This window comes from Pan paniscus, chromosome 1 (assembly GCF_029289425.2).
Source record: "Pan paniscus chromosome 1, NHGRI_mPanPan1-v2.0_pri, whole genome shotgun sequence".
Lineage (NCBI taxonomy): Eukaryota > Metazoa > Chordata > Mammalia > Primates > Hominidae > Pan > Pan paniscus.
Window position 1 is genome coordinate 202,816,437 of NC_073249.2, and position 23,825 is coordinate 202,840,261.

The 23,825-nt window shown below is 55.2% G+C and overlaps 1 protein-coding gene across 1 annotated transcript in view; it reads left to right on the top strand.

The window, feature by feature from the left end:
- Positions 1–1,636: 1,636 nt before the first annotated feature.
- MYOM3 (myomesin 3) overlaps positions 1,637–23,825 on the top strand; it is a 56,328-nt gene continuing 34,139 nt past the window's right edge. The window contains exons 1-12 of the mRNA XM_003810765.7: positions 1,637–1,923; positions 5,321–5,499; positions 5,902–5,982; positions 6,743–6,902; positions 7,898–8,055; positions 14,635–14,730; positions 16,396–16,484; positions 18,926–18,970; positions 19,422–19,559; positions 21,292–21,453; positions 22,085–22,226; positions 23,404–23,603. Of these exons, the coding sequence (XP_003810813.4) occupies positions 5,339–5,499; positions 5,902–5,982; positions 6,743–6,902; positions 7,898–8,055; positions 14,635–14,730; positions 16,396–16,484; positions 18,926–18,970; positions 19,422–19,559; positions 21,292–21,453; positions 22,085–22,226; positions 23,404–23,603 (1,432 nt within the window). The 5' untranslated portion in view covers positions 1,637–1,923; positions 5,321–5,338. The remainder of the gene's footprint in view (positions 1,924–5,320; positions 5,500–5,901; positions 5,983–6,742; positions 6,903–7,897; positions 8,056–14,634; positions 14,731–16,395; positions 16,485–18,925; positions 18,971–19,421; positions 19,560–21,291; positions 21,454–22,084; positions 22,227–23,403; positions 23,604–23,825) is intronic.

The window sequence follows — 23,825 nt, forward strand, 5'->3', positions numbered from 1 at the left end:
GAAGAGCTTAGAAAGGGGTTTTCAAATAGGGCAGGGGATTCAGATTTTGCCTGCAGAGTTCACTTGTGCTCTCTCTCTCCTTCTCTCCAGTGAGGAGTCCCTGAGGCACCAGCAAGAGTGACAGGTGTAGTGTGGGTGGCCACCTGAGGTCACAGGAAGGGGTGAGGGAGGGAAGCTGTGCTCTCTGGCTAGGGGCCGGTACAGCCTTCCCCTCACCGGCTCATCCTCTGAGACTCGACCCAGGTGCACCTTCCTGATCACCTCCTGTCGTAAGTGCCTGACTTCCCCTGTAGGTTAGGGCCTGGCATAGGGTAGGTGCCAATGAATGTGAGGGGGAAAGAATTGAGACTGAGGGAATGGCAGGAGAGGGCAAAGGGTGGGAAGAGGTGTGGTGCCGAACACCTATTAACCTCAGTAGGGAAGGCACCAGGTTTGAGAGGCCAAAGAAAAGATCCATAGCCAGCAAACGAAACATGGGGGTTTCAGGAGGCGGAGGTTGCAGTGAGCTGAGATCATGCCACTGCACTCCAGCCTGGACAACAAAGTGAGACTCTGACTCAAGAAGGAAAGAAAGAAGGAAAGTAGGAAAGAAAGAAAGAGAGAGAGAGAAGGAAGGAAGGAGGGAGGGAGGGAAAGAAGGAAAGAAGGAAGGAAGGAAGGAAAGAGAAAGAAAGAAAGAAAGAGAAAGAAAGGGAGAGAAGGGAGAGAAGGAAGGGAAGGAAGGAAAGGAAGGAACGTGGGGATTTGTTAGGGGCTTGCCTACAGGAGAGAGAGTCCACTGGTGGTGAACTGGACAGGAGAACCGCCTTACATACAGAAATGGTCCAGGGGCGGCGGGCTGGACAACATACCAGTGGCGGCCGACTGGGCAGGAAAACCTCAGCCCCTTGCAAACAGCATGCAGTTTATAGAGCATTTTCACTTAACACCATCCCCTAATGACCTCCACCTGGCAATCTTCATTTAACCCAAAACTCAGGGCCTCAATCCCCTGTATGGCCAGTGTTCCACCAGAAGGGACGGGACGGGGGCTCAGATATTCATCGTAGGTAAGAAACGGGTTGGCTACTCCCCAGATTCCTTAGCTCGGAACACATATTCAGGTCTTCCACACAGGGTCATTCTTGGGGCGTGCTTCAGTTATCCCTGTCAGGTGCGTTTACCCTATAAGAAGGCCGTGCAGGGGACACTCTGGCAGCCTGAGCAGTTTGCACAGTGAAGCAGTAGGTGGCTCCCCAGCTCCTCCTGCCTGCACCACACCACACACACATGACTGTGGTCAGGACGGGGGCCGTGTAGTAACTACCGGAGTGGTGGAGGGACCAGGAGCCACACATTGCTGTTTTAGCCAGTGACAACTTCTGAGCACGAAACACTCACTTTTAGGCCATATTCCTTCCACCATCTTCATGAAATCCAGGTGCCCAGTCTCACTGCCTCCGTTTTTCAGAAGGCAGTCAGTTCAGAGAAGCTGAGCACCTTCCCCAGGGCACCCAGTCAGCCAGGGCAGAATTCAGATCAGAACTCCCGACAGCTGAGAACGCGCACGGGATCTGCCCTGCATACGACCATGCCTGAGCCGTTCCCTCCTTTCCATTTTAACAGGCGCTCGGGTTGGGCAGAAAGGACCCAGCTGAGAGGAGGAGCAGTGTGGGGGGACGTGGCGGACAGCTCCACCTGTCGCTGCTGCCCAGCAGGCTGGAGACACGGAATGGCCCCTCCCCTTGGCCCCCCGTCCCCGATGCCATAGTTCTCATCCATTGTCATCGTACTGTCTCAGCGCTGCTATATTTAAGACGGTGCAGTCTCCGGGATCGCATTCTTCTCCCGGTGCCCGCTGAGCCGAAGGCAAGAAGAGAACAAGGACCCTCTCGGCCTCAGGAATCTTCTCCCCAGAGACTCCTAAGTGGGCACACTGCTTCTGTGAGTCACCCCCGGAAATCAGGGCGGGGGAGGGATGCCTCCTAAGAGTCAGCCACTGGGGAGTGATATCTGTGGGTGCGTGTGTGTGTGTGTGTGTGTGTGTGTGTTTGTATGTATGTGTGTTGTGTGTTGTGAAAGGAGCCTGGGAAATTTGTGCTGAGGCAGCACCCAAGTGAAAATGGGAGGGGATTCCAGAAACCCCTGCCCCATCCCACTGTTCTGTGTGGCCCTGGGTCTTCTGAGAGCTGAGCTGTCTGTGATGTGAAAGTTGCAAAAAAAAGAAGAGTGGGGGCTGCCCTGGGAACTGGAGTCTTTCCTGTGATGAAGCAGCGATAAGCGGGAGCCAGGCTAAGCTGGCAAGTTCCACGAACTTAGAGCGGAGCTGGCTGAGCCCGGCGTGGCCAACCCCACAGGCAGGGAAAGAGAGCGAGCCCTCGGATCCCAAATCTTAGAGCTGGAGGGATTTCATCCAGTGCCTGGCAGGAAACCGAGGCCCAGACGGGAAAGGAGTTGCCTCAGCTCATGACTGGCAAGGGCAGGATTCGGCCTCGCGGAAGCTGGTGGAGCCACTGGCTAAGAACACGTCCCAGCCTGTGCCAGCTGCCGCCCGCAGGATGTGTCTCTGCTCCCAGCCACCATCCGCCCCCATCGCAGCTCCTGGAGGGGTCTTGGCTCAACTGCTGTGCATTCCTCTTTCCCTCCTGAAGAAGGGGAGAGGCCTCCTCGGCAGATGGAGGCTTGGGAGGAAAGCAGAGGGGAATAGGGAAGGCCATGCAGTGGGACCTCTGGCCCAGATTTTTGCACCCCAAGAGAGGGAAGCGGGGGCAGTTTCCCCTCCATGCAGGCACACACAGTGTTCTGGGAAGAGGCACCCTGGTCCTTTGGGAAAGGGCAGGGAGGCCGCAAACTTGTCCCTGCTTAATCCCACGCATCAGTCAGTGCTTTAAAAAGAATTGGTAGCTCATCCGCTAAAGCCAGGGGTCTGGTTGCTGGAGGCCCCGAGGTCAGGGACGAGCGCCAGGCCCCTGCCTGCTGTGCTAATCGGGAACAGAGCATCCAGGGGAAGGGAGCCAGTGGCTGGTGCCAGGGAATGTTAACTCTCAGCCACTGGAGCCAGGGCCATCGTGTCCCAGGAAAGCTGGGGCAGAGTGGGGAGTCCTTGCTCCACCTAGGGTGGTACCCAGCAGCTCTCCTCCTGGGCCATGAGGAAGAAAGAGCAGAATGAGCAGGGCTAGTCACTTCTTTGGGTGCAAAGAGAACTTCTTCCATCGGGAGGGAGTGATACGAAGCCAAAGAGGGTGACTGTCCCATTATGTCATTTGAGAGGATTAGCAGGAGCCCAGGGAGCTTTAGGGGCAGCCCTTGGTCCCAGCTAACCCTGCAGCCATCCATTCTCTTTTTCCTGATGCCCACAACTGCAGACACGCAAAAGGAGCAAACTTCTAGGAAGTAGAAGGGGTAAAAGCCCACTAAGACTGGCCCTCCACAGCCCGAGCCCCAGACACCTCCACCACGTGCCCCTTCCAGGCCAACGGCTCTCCAATAAAGCCAGTGGGCTCACCTTCCATGCCATGGACTTAGAGAAATGGTCACCTAGGTGCCGTGTTCACATCCAGGCAGAAGACAGCCTACACATGCACGCACACACACACATACACACACATGCACGCACACACACACACACACACACATGCTGCCACCTCCAGCAGGACCCTCTAGAGAGGCAGGGGCCAGACAGAGCTGACCCCACAGAAGCTGACAGGAGCAGGCCAAGGCAGGCGGTCGTCCCTCTTCTGTTTCCATCCCCACGACTGGGCAGGAACCCTCCCATGCCAGAAGACTGCAGACCAGGATTCCCACCTGGAGGAGGTGTGAAAGCCATTCCAGGGATTCCAGCTTTAGCATCAGGGGGGCCCTCAGAGACCCAGCAGTGACTGAAGCCCGGATATGAGAAAACTCAGTGCAAAAACCCACAGCCAGAGGGCACACGGGCCTCCCACACCCCTCGTTTGCCTCTCCATATCCATGGATCCGCTTCCTGAGCCTCCCCTGGGTCAATCTGATCCGGCCCCACTGGGCGCCATCACGGGCCTAGACTTGAGCCTCGGGAATGCAAAGGAGATGTGTACATTGCAATCCCCTTATAAGGAGAAAGGCCCTGTGGCCCACCGTGTCCCCAGCCTCGGCCACGGCCTGGCCTTGAATGGACATATGACATAGAGGTCAGAAGGGCTAGGGGTTGGGCTAGGGATTGGCTGCCAGTCATGGCCCCACCATCATGCTGGGTGACCTTGAGCAAGTACTGCCCCTGTTCATCAGTAAAATGGGATAATAATGGTGCTGTCCTCATTTGGGTTATTGCAGGGACTGGGGATAATGCATTTGAAAACTAACATGGGCCTGGAACATAGTAAGTTCTCACTATTGTTACTTTTAGTTCACTTACAGTCTTGTTGAACAGTCAAGATGCACAGATACAAAATAATTACGTAGAGAAAGCATTGTCTGAATCAATGCTAAATTGTGGAGTGCTAGAAAATAAGTACAAAAGAAATTAGAAGAGGGAAAATTCTAGGTGGCCTGTAGTCTTTCTGCAAGGCTTCTTAGAAAAATAATGCTAATGCCTAACACTTATGTTGTACTTACTAAGCCCCAAGCACTCATCTAACCTTCACAACTACCCTGGGAGGTTGGTAGACCCATTTTACAGATGAGGAAACAAAGTCATGAGTCTTTCCCAAGGTTACACACTTGAAAGCTGGGATAAGGAGCTGGGATCACACCCTGTGGGCTGGACTCAGAGTCTCTCTGCTAATTAGCATGCCCTCAGTTGGGGTTTGAAGCATGACTAGAGCTAAGCGGGCCAGGAGGAGGGGAAGGGTGTGCCAGGAGAGGAAACCAGCGTGGACAAAGGCTCAGAGGTAGGACTGAACATGGCCGGTGCAGGAAGAATGGGGACGCCTGCCCGTCCTGAGTCATAGACACAGCCGTGGACATCACAGTTTCAATTACTCATTGTCTGGGGAGCTGAGGCCCATAGAAGGGAAAACCTTGCCGCAGATCATACAGTGAGACAAGGGCTGGGTTGCAGCTGGAAGCAGCTGGAAGCAGCTGGAAGCAGCTAGAAGCCAGGGCCCTGCTCCCTAACGTGGGAGCTCTGCTCACTCAGCTGGGGAGCACATGGGGTGGAGGAGAAGCCTGGCTCAGAGCCCAAAGCCTGCCTCTGTCACCTTGGGCAGGTCCCTCTCCCTCTCAGACCTCAGTTTCCCTGTCTGCCCACTGCAGAGAGGACACCCCCACCCCCGATCCTGCCAGCCTCCTAGAGATGTTGGGAAGACTGCATGGGAGGGGATAGGCGGGCACCTGGTGGAATGACCGTGGACCTTGGCCTTGACAGGTTGTTGCTCTCGTAGCCATGACTCTGCCGCACAGCTTGGGAGGTGCGGGGGACCCCCGGCCCCCCCAGGCCATGGAGGTTCACAGGCTGGAGCACCGGCAGGAGGAGGAGCAGAAGGAGGAGCGGCAGCACAGCCTGCGCATGGGCTCCTCTGTGCGGACGCGGACCTTCCGCAGCAGGTGGGAGCCACAGGGTCCCCGCCCAGCCACTGCCCTGTTCCCAGGGCCCCCAGTCTGAGGAGGGAGGCCCAGCCTAGCCCTCTGGAGGCTCCAACCTGATGGGGGGAGGGACATCCCTGCTTTCTGAACCCCCTGTCTGAGGGGGGAGACACAATTGGCTCTCTGGAGACCCCCATGTGATGGAAGAGGCACAGCCCTGTCCTCTGGAAACCCTGTTTGAGGAGGGAAGTACGTTCAGGGTTGGGGGGATGCAGCCTTGCTTTCTGAGACCCCAGTATGAGGAGGGAGGCACAGCCCTGCCTGCTGGTGCCCTGAGGCTGAGGTGGGCAGATGCAGCCCTAATCTCAGGGAGCCCCCAGCCAATCCTGCAGGAGCCATTCACTCCCCTCCTTCTGGGAGCAGCGAAGAAGAGCATGAGTTCAGCGCTGCGGACTACGCCCTGGCAGCAGCCCTGGCTCTGACGGCCTCCTCCGAGCTGTCTTGGTGAGTCAGAGAAGCTTCCCAGGGAGCTGTGGCTGAGGAGGGGCCATCCTGTCCAGTCCCCGGCCTCCCTGCTGGCCTTTCACCCCGAGTGTAAAGAACCTGCCCAAAATCCCACATCTAGAATAAGGGTCTAGACAGGAGTTTAAGCCCAGGGCTACCTGCCCGCAAAGCCCACATGCCACCCTCTGGAAGGGTGCACGTGTCATAGCGGGGGACTGTTCCCAAGGAAGAGGGTAGGGGCCTACTTCACCAACAGACTTCTGGGCTTCACGTGGTGGGGGAGGGGGCTGAGATTGGGACAGAAGGAGCAAGTAAACCAGGCCCCAGTTTCCCACAAGGCCAGAGACTGAGGAGGCCTCTGAGTGTGCTGGCGTGGAGAGGCAGCATTCGGCTTGGGGCAGGGCCCTGGGCTAGGAGGCTTGGGTGGTGGTCCTGGCTGACCTGAAGCAAGTTGCTAAGCCTCAGTCCCGGCCCTATAAAATAGGGACACTAAGGCCTGGCCACTTGGCTGTCGTGAAAACAAGATGAACAAAGGTTTGTGAAAGAGCCTTGAAAACAATGAAAACAGTCAACTATTAAGGACTGACTGCAAGCAGGGCCCTTCCAGGCTGTTTTGGAGGCAAGGGAAGATGCAAAATCATGCATGTCCTCCAAAAGTTTAAAGCATCCTGGCACTGCTGGGCACAGGGAATGGAACTGGCCAGGATGCCCCAGGCACCCCCCATCCCTGCCTGAGTCCCGATGGCCTCTGTCACGGCAGGGAAGCCCAGCTGAGACGCCAGACCTCTGCCGTGGAGCTGGAGGAGCGAGGGCAGAAGCGGGTGGGCTTCGGCAATGACTGGGAGAGGACTGAGATCGCCTTCCTGCAGACCCACCGGCTGCTGCGCCAGAGGCGGGACTGGAAGATGCTGAGGCGGCGGGTAAGGGGGTGGGCCGTGGAGCCCCAGGGCCTGGGACCTGCGATGCACCACTTGCTGCCATCCTCACCCCCTTCCCAAGAGGCGGGACATCCAGGGCAGAGTCCAGGCTTTGGGTCTGCATCTGATGCCCCTACATTCCAGTGGTGTGACCCTGGGCAAGCGCATCCCTGTTACTGAGCCTCAGTGTTCTCATCTGTAAAACAGGGCTGGGCGCAGTGGCTCATGCCTGTAACCCCAGCACTTTGGGAGGCCGAGGTAGGCGGATCACCTGAGGTCAGGAGTTCGAGACCAGCCTGGCCAACATGGTGAAACCCTGTATCTACTAAAAATACAAAAATTACCTGGGCCTGTAATCCCAGCTACTCGGGAGGCTGAGGCAGGAGAATCACTTGAACCCGAGAGGCAGAGGTTTCAGTGATCCAAGATCACACCACTGCACTCCAGCCTGGGCTACAGAGTGAGACTCCATCTTAAAAAATAATAATAATAAAAATAAAGTAAAATAGACGTCATTGTAAAAATTCTCAGTGCCGAGGTGGGATTTAAAGGAGACTGGGTTTGGAAAGTGACTTTCCCATTGCCTAGAACACAGAAGACCCTCAGGAAACGCTAGCCCTGATGAGTATCAGGATTTGAGCCACTCTCCACACTCCCTCCCCAGCTTCCACTTACACAGGCTTTCTCAGTGCCGTGTCTTTCACCCCCACACCCCCACAGTGGGTGAGGGATTTTGTTATCATCTCTATTTTACTGATAAGGACACTGAGGACCCGCCTATGGTCTCACAGCTAGTCAATACCTTGACCCCAGGCCAGCTGGCTCCAAAGCTAATGCTCTGCCCACAGTGCCACCCTGCTCAGCTAGGGGAGGGGACCGGGAACTCCAGCCCATGTGGGTCTAACTACAGAGTCTGGGTGTCAGTGGGGAGGTAATGGCAAAGATGGCAGAGAGGTGGTCCCTGGCTCACAGCGTCATATACCTCTTCCCGCCTCCAGACAGAGGAGAAGGTCCAGGAGGCCAAGGAGCTGAGGGAGCTGTGCTACGGCCGCGGGCCCTGGTTCTGGATCCCTCTTCGCTCCCATGCCGTCTGGGAGCACACCACGGTCCTGCTGACCTGCACTGTCCAGGCCTCACCACCACCGCAGGTCACCTGGTAAGCCGCTGGGGCAGGAAGGGGTTCTGGGCCTCTGGGATCACAAGTGAGTTCCTCACATCCAATACTTCTGCCAGGACTTCTTGTTGCAGACCTGTGAACCCTGAGCTCTGTCCACCCACCAAATAGAGCAGCTGCTGGGGAACCAGGCCTGGGTTATTTTTTTTAGAGGCGGGGCCTCGCTCAGGCTGCTGTGTGCAGTGGAGTAATCATAGCTCACTGCAGTCTTGACTCCTGGGCTCAAGTGATCCTCCCATCTCAGCCTCCCAAGTAGCTGGGACCACAGGCACAAGCCACCACGCCCAGCTTAGGCCTGGGTTATTCTTAGCTACCCCACAGCCAGCCTGGGGCTGGAAGACTGGGCCCCTGGGGAGCCAGCCCTCATAAAAATATGATTCTGGTCTCATGAGAAGGCAGGTGCTGCAAGCTGGGCGTCTCCAGGGTTGAGGATGATGGTGAGAGGCAGGACAGGGGCCAAGTAGCAGGGAGACAGTGGGTGGGGCAGGGAGAAGATGGGAAGGGAAGGGCCTACGGAGAAGGAGCTCACGCCTGTAGCGAGAACCTTGTGTTCCCAGCCTCGCTTTCTGCCTCTCTCCTCACTCAGCGTGAGGTCTCAGCCATGCCTCTTAAACTGCCTAGTCCTGACTCCATTTCCTGTTCTGAAGAGTGGATTGAAGACCTCCTGTCCAGCCTGCATGTGATGAGAACTTAACGCCACAACAGCATGGAAACCTCAGGGCTTGAAGGGGGCTGGGAAAGCAGGAGATGCCCTTCCTGGGAGGGGAACCATGGCAGAATCCCAGAGGCTAGGCCTCACCTGGGGAGGGGCGGGGCAGGGGCAGGGGTCTCCTGCACAGGCACACATTGGAGTAGGCATGGCCGCGGCCCAGGTCTCAGTCTCACCACAGAAGGAGACGTGTCATTCACATGGCTAAGCTACTCTTTCCTGAGATCCCCCTGGGTCTAAGGCCCATTGCCCAGTACCCTGGGGGATGAGGAAGGGCTTTCAACAAATATTTACTGAGGGTGTCATCTATCCCAGGACCTGACTGAGGCACTGGGGCACACAAATAACCAAACAAGCCCAGGCCCACCTCCAGCACTTTGGGAAGCCAAGGAGGGAGGACCACTTGAACCCAGGAGTTTGAGAACATCCTGGGCAGCTGGCGAGACCCCATCTCTACAGGAAATTTAAAAATTAGCTGGGCATGTGGCCTGCACCTGTAGTGCCAGCTACTTGGGAAACCCTGTCTCTACTAAAAATACAAAAATTAGCTGGGTGTGGTGGCGGGTGCCTGTAATCCCAGCTCCTTGGGAGGCTGAGACAAGAGAATCGCTTGAACCCGGGAGGCGGAGGTTGCAGTGAGCCGAGATTGTGCCACTGCACTTCAGCCTGGGTGACAGAACAGGACTCTGTCTCAAAAAAAAGAAAAGAAATAACCAGACACAATCTCACCTTCAAGGAATTAACTCTTAGCCCAGAAAAGAAACATCAACACACAAAGAAGTATACTCGTGGGTGATATTTGAGATCAAAGAGTCTGGGTGAAAAGGAAGAAGGAGCTACCTCAGCCCATAGAATCCAGGAAGGCTTCTCAGAAGAGGTTGCCTATGAGCCAGATCTTGACAGGGAACAGCCTATGGTCTAGCAGGAGAGAGAACAGAGGCACAAATAATGGAAAACACAAAGGAAAACAGCAGCCTCATATTTGAATCCACATCACACTGACCCAAAACTTCACTTGCATTTGAGCATCAGGGCCATTCATGAGATAGGAACCATTATGCCTATTTCACAGGTAAGGATATCAAGGCTCAGAGAGGTAGTGTGACTTATCTAAGGTCACACAGCCAATGTGAGTCAGGATTCAAACTCGGGTCTCCTGCCTCTAAGCGCATAACTCTTTCAGCTGGCCTAGAGAGTAGGAGAGTGATTATTACTGCTGTGGGATAATTAAGGAATCAGAGAGATGGAGGGGTTGAAAAGGAATTATTTAATTATTTAGGTGCACCAACCCAGTCAGATTAACATCCAAAGGACTGAGCCCTGAACAAAGAGTCAAGCTACCTTTTAAGCATTTTGTGGGGCGGGGGGAGATCTGTGCAGGGGGAAGCATATTACAGAAGCATGAAACAAAGACAGTTATTCAATTAAGACACGCATTACATCATTTCTTACTTTTCAAGGAAAAACATGTTTTACAACTTGAGTTTATCTGCCTAGTGACCTTGAAGCTGCACAGCCAGAGAAACAGGGTCTTCACAATGCCTGCGAAAGGGAGAGATAAGGGTCACTAGCCACAGAAAAACAGGCAGTTAATTTTTAAAGGACTTCAGCTCTTTCTCTTCCTCAAGGGAAATTGGGTTTTCTTACATACAACTGAGTTTTTGCTTACACATTCTTTACTGTCTTTTAATTCCTGTTCCATTACAAGTGTTGCTTTCCTTAAAGCACATACAATGCTTCAGAAGACAGAGAAATAGAAATCACTCAGGCCAGGAGCAATCAAGAAAGGATCTTAAGGGAGCTGGCCTCAGGGCTGGTCATTCCCAGCTGGCATTTATTCCAAAAACTATGCCAAGTACCTTGCTGGGCACTGGGATGCTGTGGGGACTGGGCGATCCCTGCACGCAAGTTGCTGATTCCACTAGGAGGACTGCTCCCAGCGCTGGCCAGGCCAAGTGGAGGTTAGCAACTCAGCTGTCCTCCCCGCAGCCAAGCTCTGCTCGGCCCTGGCACTGAGGACCACATTGAAGGCATTCTTGGAAGCCTCTTGGGAGTTGTTTCTACCCCTGCCAACGAGGTTGCCACAACAGGGAGCTGAGCATTCCTGACAAGTGGCAGAAGCCAAGCCCAGGTCCACCTCCAGCCTGGGCAACTCAGGTGGCCCCTGGCACTCCTGGCTTGGTGGATCTGGTTTTCCATCATCAATCACATCAGGCAGGGCCACATGTTGCCTCAGGACTGACCTCCAGAGGTTCCGTCCAGCCCCAGGGCTGGAGGAATATTCCAGCTCACCTGTTAGACAAGTCTATTCATTCAATGATTATCATTATTATTATTTAGAAATAAGGTCTCACTCTGTTGCCAGGCTGGAGTGCAGTGGTGCAGTCACAGCTCACTGCAGCCTCAACTTCCTGGGCTCAAGCGATCCTCCTGCCTCAGCCTCCCAAGTAGCTGGGACCACAGTCATGTGCCCCCACACCTGGTTAACTTTTCAATTTTTTTGTAGACAGAGTCTCACTATGTTGCCCAGGCTGTCTCGAACTCCTGGCCTCAAGTAGTCCTCCCATCTCAGTCTCCCAAAGCTCTGGGAATACAGGCATGAGCCACTATGCCTGGTCTTATTTTCTTTTTTTAAAGCAATCTTTTTTTCTTTTTAAGATGGAGTCTCATTCTGTTGCCCAGGCTGGAGTGCAGTGGCGCAATCTCAGTTCACTGCAGCCTCCGCCTCCCAGGTTCAAGCAATTCTCCTGCCTCAGCCTCCAAAGTAGCTGGGATTACAGGCACCCACCACCACGCCCAGCTAAAATTTTTTGTGTATTTTTAGTAGAGATGGGGTTTCACCATTTTGGCCAGGCTAGTCTGGAACTCCTGACTTCAAGTGATCCGCCCGCCTCGACCTCCCTAAAACATTCTTAAAAAGTAAAATCGAACACCAAAATATGTGAGGCCAAAAAAAAGATTTAGATAAATAACAGAAATCTCACTCCTTTTGAGGTCCTTGCAGAGCCAGACCCTGCTCAGGCCCCTCACCTCCCCTGTCCCAGTCAAGCTTGTTTTGTCACTGGCTGCCACTTCGGGTGGTCCTTTGCTTGTGCCTTCAAGGGCCTGACTGCACAGGCGGACACTAAGGCCCAGAGAGAGGGAGGGGTGAGTGTTGAGGTCTCCAGCTGTCTCGGCCATGCCAGAGCCACAGCAGCTGCTTTTTCCAGGAAAAGCAGAGCTGGCCAGGCTGAGGTGTCTGGAATCTTCCCGACAGGTGTGTGGTAGGGGGCCTAACCCTGGCCCCCAGGCCTGGAGAGCTGGAGAGATTGGGCACCCAGATTAGGCAACACCCTCCCTGTGGGAGGTTTAGCGGAGCTCCTTTCAGGAGGGGGCCAGGCTGGGGGCTGCATGGTGGGGCGGGGGTGTGGCTGTGTTTGGTTGCCCTGGAGACAAACAGGGCATGGGTGAGGCCAGGTCCAGGGAAGGATGCAGGCTGAAGCTGGGGTGCCCTCTCTCTGGGAGGCCTCCTCTTCAACCTCAGCCACCCACACAGGGCAGAGAGAAGCATTCATCCCATGAGACTCCATTCCATGGCTTCAGGGACACAGAGGCCCAGAGAGGGGTATGGAGTTGCCTAAGGTCACACAGCAAGCTGTGTCAAAATCCAGGCCTCCTAAGTGTCACTCACCCTCACTCCTCAGCCCCTACTCCTTAGGCCTCCAGGACCCCAGGCCACCCCACTGTCCTGTTCACACAACAGGGGGAACAAGACCCAAGTTCACAGAAAATGAGGGCAGCATCCAGGGCAGGGCAATCGCTTGACTACCCTTGGGAATCACCAGAGGACATTAAGAAAAACAAATTTTCTTTTTGAGACAGGGTCTTGCTCTATCACCCAGGCTGTAGTGCAGTGGCACAATCATGGTTTGCTACAGCCTCAGACTCCTGGCCTCAAGCAGTCCTCCTGCCTCAGCCTCCTGAGTAGCTAGGATGATAGGCACACCCCACCACACCCAGCTAATTATTTTAAAGAATATTTTGTAAAGATGGGGTCTTGCTATGTTGCCCAGGCTGATCTTAAACTCCTGGTCTCAAGCAATCCTCCAGCCTTGGCCTCCCAAAGTGTTGGGATTACAGGCATGAGCCACCCACCGCATACGACCTCACCAGGGGATTTTCAAAATACTGATCCCAGGGTATCAATATACTGATCCCAGGGTCTAACCCCCCCGAAATTCTGATTTCATTGATTTGGGATGCAGCCTGGACCTGGAGTTTTGTTTTGTTTTTAATGGCTTAAATAAGCTAGAAGCTTGTTTTCTTCCATCTAAACGTCTGGATGCAGACGGCACAGACCTGCTGCACAGATTCCCCAGGGACTGAGCTTCTCCAGATCACTACTGGAGAGGCAGCCCTGAACTTCGGCATGTGAGACAGCCGCCGGCACCTCCCTGTTCCTGCCAAGGACAGAGGGAACAATGATGTGAAAGGGGGCAAAGGGTGTCATCAGGAGCAGCCACATGACTCTTGTCCCCGCTTGCTGTTGACAATGCTAAGTCATATGGCCACACCGAGCAGAAAGAGAGGCAAGGAGATACGTCATATATTAGGTGGCCCATGGGTAAATTCTGTTTCCCCCTGAGAATGGCTATTGGAGAATAATTAGCAGTTTCCGATACAAATTCCCACAGCCGTATGTTCAAAAACTGAACATGGAGATTTTTTCCTTTTTTTTCTTTTTTTTTTTTTTTTTTTTTTTGAGACAGAGTCTCGCTCTGTTGCCCAGGCTGGAGTGCAGTGGCGCGATCTCTGCTCACTGCAAGCTCCGCCCCCTGGGCTCATGCCATTCTCCTGCCTCAACCTCCCGAGTAGCTGGGACTACCGGCGCCCGCCACCATGCCCGACTAATGTTTTTGTATTTTTAGAAGAGACAGGGTTTCACAGTGTTTGCCAGGATAGTCTCGAGCTCCTGACCTCGTGATCCGCCCGCCTCAGCCTCCCAAAGTGCTGGGATTACAGGCGTGAGCCACCGTGCCCGGCCTGGACATGGAGATTTTTGAAAGCTCCTCCGGCTATTGTAATGAGAGCCAAAATGAAGAATAGCCATCCTCGGGGGTTGGGAAGAGCGGCAGGGGTCTGGGGTTCCTTCCACGGCAAGCCCCTTCGGAGGGAAGGGAAAAGCTGGGGCCTGGTCCTAGGGTGCCTCTGGGGATGGCTTGGTAGGGGGAGGGGCAGTTGCCCTTAATTACAGGCTCCCTCTTCTCTGCCCCCAGAAGGGAAATAAACCCTTGAGCACCTGCGGTGTGTGGGCACAGGGGAAAGGCTTTATAAGCCCATCCCATTTAATTGTCACAGCAGCCCTGTGAGACCAGTGTCCTCATACCCCCATTTCACGAGTCAGGACAACCGAGGCTCAGAGTGGCATAAGTGCTGCTCCAATCGCACAGGCAAGTAAGCAACACAAAACTGCAACTGGAGGCCAGGCGCGGTGGTTCACGCCTATAATCTTAGCACTTTAGGAGGCTGAGGCGGGCGGATCACCTGAGGTCAGGAATTCGAGACCAGCCTAGCCAACATGGGGAAACTCCGTCTCTACTAAAAATACAAAAATTAGCCGGGCGTGGTGGAAGGAGTCTGTAATCCCAACTACTCAGGAGGCTGAGGCAGGGAGAACTGCTTGAACCCAAGAGGCGGAGGTTGCAGTGAGCTGAGATTGTACTACTGCGCTCCAGCCTGGGTAACAAAGCAAAACTCCGTCTCAACAAAACAAAACAAAACAAAAACCTGCAGCTGGAATCCCCATCCGAGAGGCTCCAGACCCCTCCCGCTTGGAACCACCCTGCCTGCCACAGACCGCTATGTCCCCACAGGTACAAAAATGACACACGGATTGATCCCCGCCTCTTTCCTGCTGGAAAATACCGAATCACCAACAACTACGGGCTGCTGTCCCTGGAGATTAGGAGGTGAGACTGGAGACCTGGAGAGACCTATGACCCCAGGCCCTGCCACCGCCGAGGCCAGAGCAGGATCCCAAACCCTTCCTCGGAGCTGTGGCCCAAGTTCACCTCCTTCAGAAGTCCCTAGGGTGCTGGTCAAAATACCGATTCCTGGGACGGAACAGACCCTCCCCCCACCGCCAGAGATTCAGATTAAGCAGGTCTGGAATGGAGCCCAGGAATTAATATTTAACACACACACCCACCATGTGATTCCGATGCCTTGAGATACACGGTGAGAAATTTGGACTCAGAGGCTGGCCGTGAGGACTGGACGCTGAACTAGGCATGCTGGGAAGGCTCCTTGTAGGGGAGAGAAAATACCATAATACGCACACATATGCACCTGTGCACACACATATGCACACATGCACATACACAGTGCTCACACATGAGCTTATGTACACAAACATACACATGTGAGGGGAAGCAGTGACATGGGAGAGAGTTCAGCCTTTCAGGAGATGGTGAGTCCTAAGCATGGTTTTGAGGGAAGAGGCAGGGCGCATGCTGGGAGGCCACACGGGAATATAAGAGTGCAGTCCTCCCCAAGGCCTGTGTCACTCATCATTCATATCAGCTGCCACACGCTGAGTTCCTCCCAGGTGCCAGGCCCTGTGCTGGGTGCTTTTCACATACGATCCATAATCCCTGCCACCATGCTTGAGGGAAGCACCCCATGTCGCAGGTGATGAAACAGGCTCAGAAAGTTAAGGCTCTTGTACAGCTACTATGTGACAGGGCCTGGTGTGAGCCATTTCTCTCTATCTGGGTTTCCCAAACACCAAACCCTCCACCTCAACCAACCCAGGCCTCAGAGACACAAAGATAAGCAGAACACTCATCTTACCCTTCAGAAGTGGGGAGACAATAAATATCTGACCATATAAGGGAGGTGCCCCATGGACTCCACAGTCGAGGAAGGTGCGCAGGCCCAGGGGGACCTCCGGGGCAGGCGGGACTGGCCCTGGAAGCAAGAGGGGTTCCTGCGCTGAGTGACCAGGGGCAAAAAGGAGGCACCAAGGGGCCTCTGCTTGTTAATGGGGCCAGAGGTGCCACATCCGACCACCTCCTCTCTGTCACCAGGGTGTCCCTGGGATGGAGCTGGCCCAGGCTTCCACTGGGAACATGACAGGGTTGGCCTGGTTGGTGGTGAGACCCACACCTAAGACTGGGAACATCTGGGTGTCTGGCTCAGTTCTACCCAGATTGCAGCCTGCCTTGACCAAGTTTGTCTGCTGCTCTCTGAAAAAGGAGGAGGCTCCCGCTCCAGGATCCTTGTTTGAAGCTGAGTTGAATTCCATTTGCTCTGTGACTCTGGGAAAGTCACTTAACCTCTCTGATCCTCCACAGTCAGCAATAACGGCAACGTGGCATGTCATATTTTTAAAGCACTTTCTCCTGAGACGGTTTAGGTGGTGTCGTGTCCCCAGTTTTTCAGAGGACACCGAGGCATGGAAAGGTGCAGTGGCCAACCTGAAAACACACAGCTTTTCAGAGATAATGACCAAAGTCTCTTCCTGGCACCGTGAGGCTTTCCTTAGTTCCAGCCTTTCCCACCCACACAGGGGACTTGTGTTTCCCATGGAGCCCAGCAGTCTTGGGAGGAACTTCTCCCTCTCTCCTTTTCAGATGCACCATTGAGGACTCAGCAACTTACACTGTGCGAGTGAAGAACGCCTACGGCCAGGCCTCCTCCTTCGCCAAAGTCCTCGTCCGCAGTAAGTCCTCCCATCCCCAACAGGCACTCTGGGCCACAGCAAACCCGAGCTGGGCAGACAAGGACATGGGTCTGCGTGAGACCTGAGGAAGGGCCATAGGCACAAGGCTGTTCAGCCTGGCATTGGGTGACCAGGGCAGCCCTGGAGACTCCCGCTTCCCTGGGGGCCTTCGCAGCAAGCGATAGTCTCCTCCATCAGCCTGCCATGGGCTGATGGTGGAAGGCGAGTGAGGCAGGATCACCTGTCCCTGGGGGTTGGTGTCAAGAGCAACTGGGAGATGGGAAGGGAACTGACCTCTCCTGAGTCTTCACTGTGTGCCAGACACCCTTGATAGTACCTGATTCCATCCTGAGCCAGCCGGTGGCAGGGCTGGGACTTGAACTCAGCTCTCTCTGTAGAGTCATCACTGGCATGGTGGGCACCTTTGTGTGAACTGAATGGATGAATTAGCGAAAGGGGCCCCTTTTCTGCAGGCAGGTGCAGCTCCCACTCCAGGGCACATGGCTTGGCAAATGGAAAACAGACTGAATTTTAGCCCCCAAGTTGCTCTCTCAGGGGATACCTTTGCACAGAGCACAACCTACACAGTTGTTCAAGGCGAACCCACCTGCCCGCCATGCCAAAGAGCATGCTTGGCCCGCCGGATTGCGCTTAGGTTGGGATCCATCTCAGGGCCTCTGGGAGGGTGGTCTGGCCCCACCAACCCTGCTGAGGGGTCCTCAGGGGCAAAAGCCAAACCCCAGCAACTCCCCACCTGACCCCCACTGCCCCATGTGGGTCCTTTTGCACATTTTCCAGCTGGGCTTGGGCCCCTCCTGGAGGTCACCCCATGGGCATCTGAAATCACAGCATAAAGCAGGTAGACACTCAGGAGTCAGCCAGACCCGAGGTCACATCCTGGCTCTGCTGCCAACTGGCTGTGTAAATCTGGGAAGCCACCTCACTTCCCCGAGCCTCTACTTCCTCATCTGTGAAAGGGAGAATCCTACAATCCTACCACCTCTCTCAGATGTCTGAGTTGATTAAATGAGATGATACGTATAAGCCTTGGCATATGGTACCCATTCCCATGACCAGGGCAAGGCACTGCCCAAGGGGGTCACACCTTTGGGCCCAGAAGAATGCCGTGCCCTGAGTTCCAGGACTCCCGGGAGAGAGAAGCCCACGTGTGCACACATACACACACACACACACACGTGCACTCATACACACACGCGCACTCATACACACATTCCTGAGGCAGCTGTCTTGGGCAGTAGACAGGTGGATCCCAGGCCACCCTCCCTGCCTCTCATCAGAACTTGTTAAACTGTCCTGCACAGCCCTCTCCACCCACTGTCCTGTTCCCTAAATAGCTCTTAGGAGGCAGATCCTGCTGCCAGGCCAAGCTCTTGTGCAGAAATGTGAGCCGTCCCCATAGTCCATGCCCAGAGTCAAGCCCAAGGTCAGGGACTGGGGCCCTGCCTCCCTCTGCCCACCCATCCTTCCCACCACTCCTTCCAGATCCCTGTCCCTCTCTCCATCAAGGCTGGCAACTCCAGGGTCCACCAGGCTTGCTCTTGGCCCCAGACTCCAGCCAACCCCCTGCTTCTCCTACTCCACTCACCGCCACTACCACCCTCTTCTCTGCTTTCATCTCCGTAGCCACTTGGGTGATTTTAGTGGCCTGGGGAACAGGAGCCCTGAGTTCCAATCCTGACTCTTCCACTGACCTGTGTGATCTCGGGCAGCCTCCTGCCCTTCTCTGGACCTTGCTCAGGAAGGGCCTTTCCAGGGACCAGTGTCATGTCATAGCTTCAGGCTGCTGGGGTGTTGTCTGGACGGCTGTGCCTCAGTTTTCTCATCTGTTTGAGAGGATAATAATAGTACCAACTGACAGGGCTGTTGTGAAGATAGAATGAGTCAATGTGTTTATGTGTTTAATTGGCTCGTTCAATCCTCAGAGCATGGGGCGAGCACTGTGTGAGAGAGCTGCTGTTACTATTCTCTGGTGGTCTGTGGCAACGTTACCTTGGATTTCACCCTTCAGCCCCTGGATGCCTCTCAGTGCTGCCCCTCCCCCACCACTCTCCCTGATCCCACCAGAAATCCCCATGTCTCTGACCGGGCTTGACCGCTGTGAAGACAGTGCATAATCCTGGGGGCAAGTTTGGGTAGGGAAAGGAAACCAGCATGTATTGAGAACCTGCCATGTGTCAGGCTATGGCTGGGGGCTTGATTCATGTGAACCCGCTCGTTCCTTGCTCCAGGTAGGAATTACTGTCCCATTTTACTGCTGAAAAAACTGAGGCACAGAGAGCTGAAAGAACTTTCCCAAAGCCACAAGGGGAAGCCACCAACAGACCAGGACTCAAACTCATATCCAAAGCCCATGTCCCCAAAATAGCGCAGGAATGCGGGCTCTGAACCTTCTCCAACTCTGTTTGCCTTTGGTTTTTCAGCTTACCTGGGGAAGGATGCTGGCTTCGATTCAGAGATCTTCAAAAGTAAGTCGGCTGGGGGAGAACGGGACCTGGGATTCTTTGTTCAGGCTTTGCTCCCCCACCCCCACGGTCCCTGTTTAGAATATAGCCATCCCCTGCCCATAAAAGGACGTCCACCGGGGTTTGTCTATGAGCTGGTAACACCTGCACCTGACTTCTAAAGGGCGCAGGGTACCCCAGAGCTGTCCCCAGCTGCTGAGCTGTCCTCTGACCTAAACTGGGTTTGAAAGGCAAAGCCAGAAAAACCAATGGACTTGGCCTTGGGATGTTTGCTCTTTGGCTGCTCTGGCCACTACCTAGATAAGTCTCTTCCCCTCCTACCCCAAGGCCAGGTCCCCTTCTCCTAGTCAAGATCCAGAAGAGAAGGGATGCCCCAGAAAGTCCCTCACTCCTAAGTCCCAGGCCAGGCTGGCTGCCTCAAAAACTTCTGCCCCAAATTTCATTCCCACCCCAGGATCGATGTTTGGCCCCAGCGTGGAATTCACCTCGGTGCTGAAGCCAGTCTTTGCTCATGAGAAGGAACCCTTCTCCCTGTCATGCTTGTTTTCGGAAGATGTGTTAGATGCTGAGAGCATCCAGTGGTTCCGAGATGGTAAGGACCCCCAGTCCTGGCCCCCAGCCTCCAGAGCTGGCCCCTCCAAAGCTCAACTCAGAGCCAGAGAGGACCCCTAGTGGACAGAGACTCTCCGCAACCAGTACCAACTGAGCTAAAGTGCTGAAGAGGCAGAGGAGAGCGGGAGTGCAGCCAGGTGTGGTCAGACCATGCCACCCCATAAATGGCCACCAAGCATCTGTGGGGTGCCAGGCCCTGGGTTAGGGCTGGGGTAAATGGTAGGGGCAGATGTGCATGAGCCCAGGGGGCTGTGTCCACCTGGGAGGAGGGAGGAAGCCATCAGCACAATTGTAGCCGCTGGCACTGACCAGGCACCTGCTCAGCCGTTTGCATGCATCATTACCTCCCTAACAGTGAGGGAGGGAGGCCAGGCGTGGTGGCTCACACCTGTAATCCTAGCACTCTGGGAGGCTGAGGTGGGTGGATCACCTGAGGTCAAGAGTTCAGGCCTAGCCAACATGGCGAAACCCCATCTTTACTAAAAATACAAAAAATTAGCCAGGCATGTTGGTGAGTGCCTGTAATCTAGCTACTCGGGAGGCTGAGGCAGGAGAATCGCTTGAACCCAGGAGGCAGAGGTCGCAGTGAGCCGAGATGGCACCATTGCACTCCAGCCTGGGGGACAAGAGCAAGACTCCATCTCAAAAAAAAAAAGTGAGTGAGGGCACTCAAAGCAATGGGAACAGAGCCCCAAGATCGGGAGGCAGGAGGGCACCACAAGCGCTCAGGGCAGGCTGCAACAGTTGCATCGGACTTTGCAGAGTCAGGGTGGTGGTGCAGATACAGTTGCTGACCCGCAGGCTGGGAGGCCTCTAGGGATGTCTCAGGTGAGGCCTTGAGAAGCCTGGTCAGAGCCAAGGCAGGAAGACGTGGCCCAGTGAGGGAAGAGGAGGACGGCTGGACCTCCTACCCACTCCATGACTAGGCCTATAGCCTAAGGACCCAGAGTACAGTGCCCCTCTGGCACCCCCAGCTCTGAGCCCAGGGAGGCTGCACCTGCTGGGAGCAGGGAGTATGGGAGCCGTCAGGATCCCTGACAGCTGCAATAACAAGGCTGAGACGTCTTCCCAAACCTGTAGATCTTCCAGAATGGAGGTGCTGAACGGAGGGCGGATCCTTCACATGGGGCAAAGAGAAGAGCTGGCCCCACAGTGTGGCCTCAAGGCAGGGCCCGCCCCTGAGCCCCGGACTCCACTTCTGAGTCCCCATCCACCTCCTAAGCTCCCATCCCGAGAGCCCTCACTCCCTTACCTGACCCCTGACCCCACGACACGTCCTCCACCCGCCTCACCGAGGCCCCAGCTCTCTCAGTGAGACCCAGGCCCTTTACTGAGCTCCCACCTCCCCCAAACAGGCCCTCCTCCTTTGAGTCCCCTGACCCCATACAGGGACCCATCTCTCTTGCTCCTACTTCCTCAGAGAACCTACAACTCCTCACCTTGTCACTGGCTATGTCCCTAAACCCTCACTCCCTCATTGAGCCCCAGCCCCGCACTGGCCCTTCCCTACTCCCCAAGCCCTCTGTAAAGGAGAGTTCTCCACTGCCTTGGCAAAGCCCTGGAGGCCAACACCCCCACCCAAGGCCTGAGCTGAGCCTCACCAGCCTCTCTCTCTGCCCAGCCAGGGTCTCCAGACCCCCCAATTTCTGTGGTTCCCAGGTGAGACCAGGACCCCCCCACAAACTCAATGGCCCCCCACTTCCCCTCCACAGGGAGGCTACTGAGGTCCTCGAGACGTCGGAAGATCCTCTACACAGACCGCCAGGCATCCCTGAAGGTGTCCTGCACCTACAAGGAGGACGAGGGGCTCTACATGGTCCGGGTGCCCTCGCCCTTCGGACCCCGGGAACAGAGCACCTACGTGCTTGTGAGAGGTGAGGGCATGGGTGGGCGCAGGGTAGCAGCAGGAGCCCAGAGACCAGGGCTCTGCCCCTTGTTTGCTGTGGAACCTTAGGCAAGGGCCCTGCTCTCTTGGGGCCTCAATTTCTCTGCCATAAAATCAGGGCTTTGGGTTGGGGTCTCCAGGACTCCTCGTGGCATCCTATGACCCTCCAAAGGGACGTGGCCCCAGAGTTAGCCTGGCTGGAGCCAGGGAGGCTGGGAGCTGAGTGTGGGGCTGGAGTGATTCTGGCCACTGCTTAGGGCCGGGGTTCACATCCTGGCTTTGTTACTTCACCAGCTGGGTGACTTTGGGCAGGTCACTCACTCACCTCCATGAGACTCAGTTTCCCCATCCAAAGAGGGAAAGGCTGTTCTGGGGCTGGAATTAATTATTCCACTTGTTCAGGTACTTGGTGTAAAATGGGCCCCCAAGAAATGGTACTGTCATCCTTCCCTCAGATACTGCTATGGGGGTAGTGGGACTAATATTCAGGCCCCAGTCCTCAAGATCAAAACTGAGCCCCTGCAGGATGGATGAGAAGAGGATGCCGGGCGGGAGTGGGAAGGGCCTGTCACCAAATGGCCACTGACTAGAAGGGCCTCCCTCTCACCCCCGGGTTTCAGATGCCGAGGCCGAGAACCCCGGGGCCCCAGGCTCCCCGCTGAACGTCCGATGCCTAGATGTGAACAGAGACTGCCTCATCCTGACTTGGGCCCCGCCCAGTGACACCCGGGGCAACCCCATCACTGCCTACTCCATTGAGCGGTGAGTCGACCTCGTGAGTGGCAGAGGCCCTAGGGGTAGAATTCTGTCTGGTGGTGGGAGCCACAGCAAAGAGGAGGCCCCATGTCTGACCTCAGAGAATCCCCACACCCCCGCTCCTCAGAACAGGACAGGAGGCAGGCTGTGCTGTGTCATTTAGGGGCAATGGAGGGGCATCCACACCTCCAAGTCTTTGTCATGCTGATAACTGGAATTCTATGCTGGAGTCGGCCACTGCCCTGTGGACCCTCTAGAGCTGACCCGGAGGGGCAAAACGGGGAGTGCTTGAACCCTGAGCACAGTGAATTCATGGGCTAGTTTCCTTCCCAATGACAGAGAGAGATGGAATAGCACTGACCCCAAGGGAGGACGCAAACAGGTAGAGAGGCCAGAACCTCCGGCCTTTTTCCAGTGTGGCCGGCTCCGAAGGCCCAGCTTGAGAAAATAGCTAATGCTGCCACGGACAGGCTAATGACCGTGCTAAGGGCATGCCTCATTTCTTTCCAACCTTACAATGACCCGTCTCTAAAGGGGAGGGGGACTATCTAATGCCCTCTTCTATAGATGGGGAAACCAAAGTATGTGGGGAGATGACTTTGCTCAAAGACACATTTGTCATTAGTGGTGGAGACAAGACTTGGACCCACATGTGACAACTACCTCAACCAGCTGGTAACAAGAAGGGTAATGTGCACTGTCGTACTGCCAGGGACAATGGTACCAAGAGGGTACAGAGAGCCCAGGCTTGGAGGGTCAACCTGGAATGCATGCCAACTTAGGGAGGGGACAAACTCAGGTGAATCCTAACTGTGTGACCTTGGGCAGGTCTTGTCACTCTCTGAGCCACAGATCCTCCATGTGTGCAGTGAAGGTGACCACACGTGCCCCCTAGGAATTCCAGGGAGATAAAATGAGGGCTGGGTGTGTAGGGCACAGCACAGTCACAGGCTCACGATGATGCCCCATGAAAGGCACTGCTGCTGGTCAGTGTCAGAGATGGTGAAAAGGTCTCCCGGGGGCCCAAGGTTGGAGCCAGGCTCTTCCACTGGAGAGAAGAACTTTAATTGGCAGAGATGAGCTGGGCAGGCTCCCCCAGTCAGAGAAAGGCCCTTGTAGAGGCTCACATTGGGAAGGTGTGCATTGTGGGCAGGGGCTGAAAGGGGGGGCCTGTCTCCAACAGGTGCCAGGGCGAGTCTGGGGAATGGATCCCCTGCCATGAGGCCCCCGGAGGGACTTGTCGGTGCCCAATCCAAGGCCTCGTGGAAGGTCAGAGCTATCGGTTCCGGGTGAGAGCCATCAGCAGGGCAGGCAGCAGCGTCCCCTCCAAGGCCTCAGAGTTGGTTGTCATGGGTGACCATGATGCAGCCCGGAGGAAGACAGGTGGGTACAGAGGTCCTAAGTGACTTTCTAGAACATCAGTCAGAGAACCCTCAGGACTATCTCACACAGGAGACAATCCAGCCCTCAGGAGCCCCGAGTCTGGTGGAGGAAGCACAGCCCAGCCCTCAGTAAACACTAGTCTGATGAAGGAGAAAAAGGCCAGCCCTCGAGAACTTCCAGTCTGATGGAGGAGACACAATCCGGTCCTTAGGAACCCCTAGC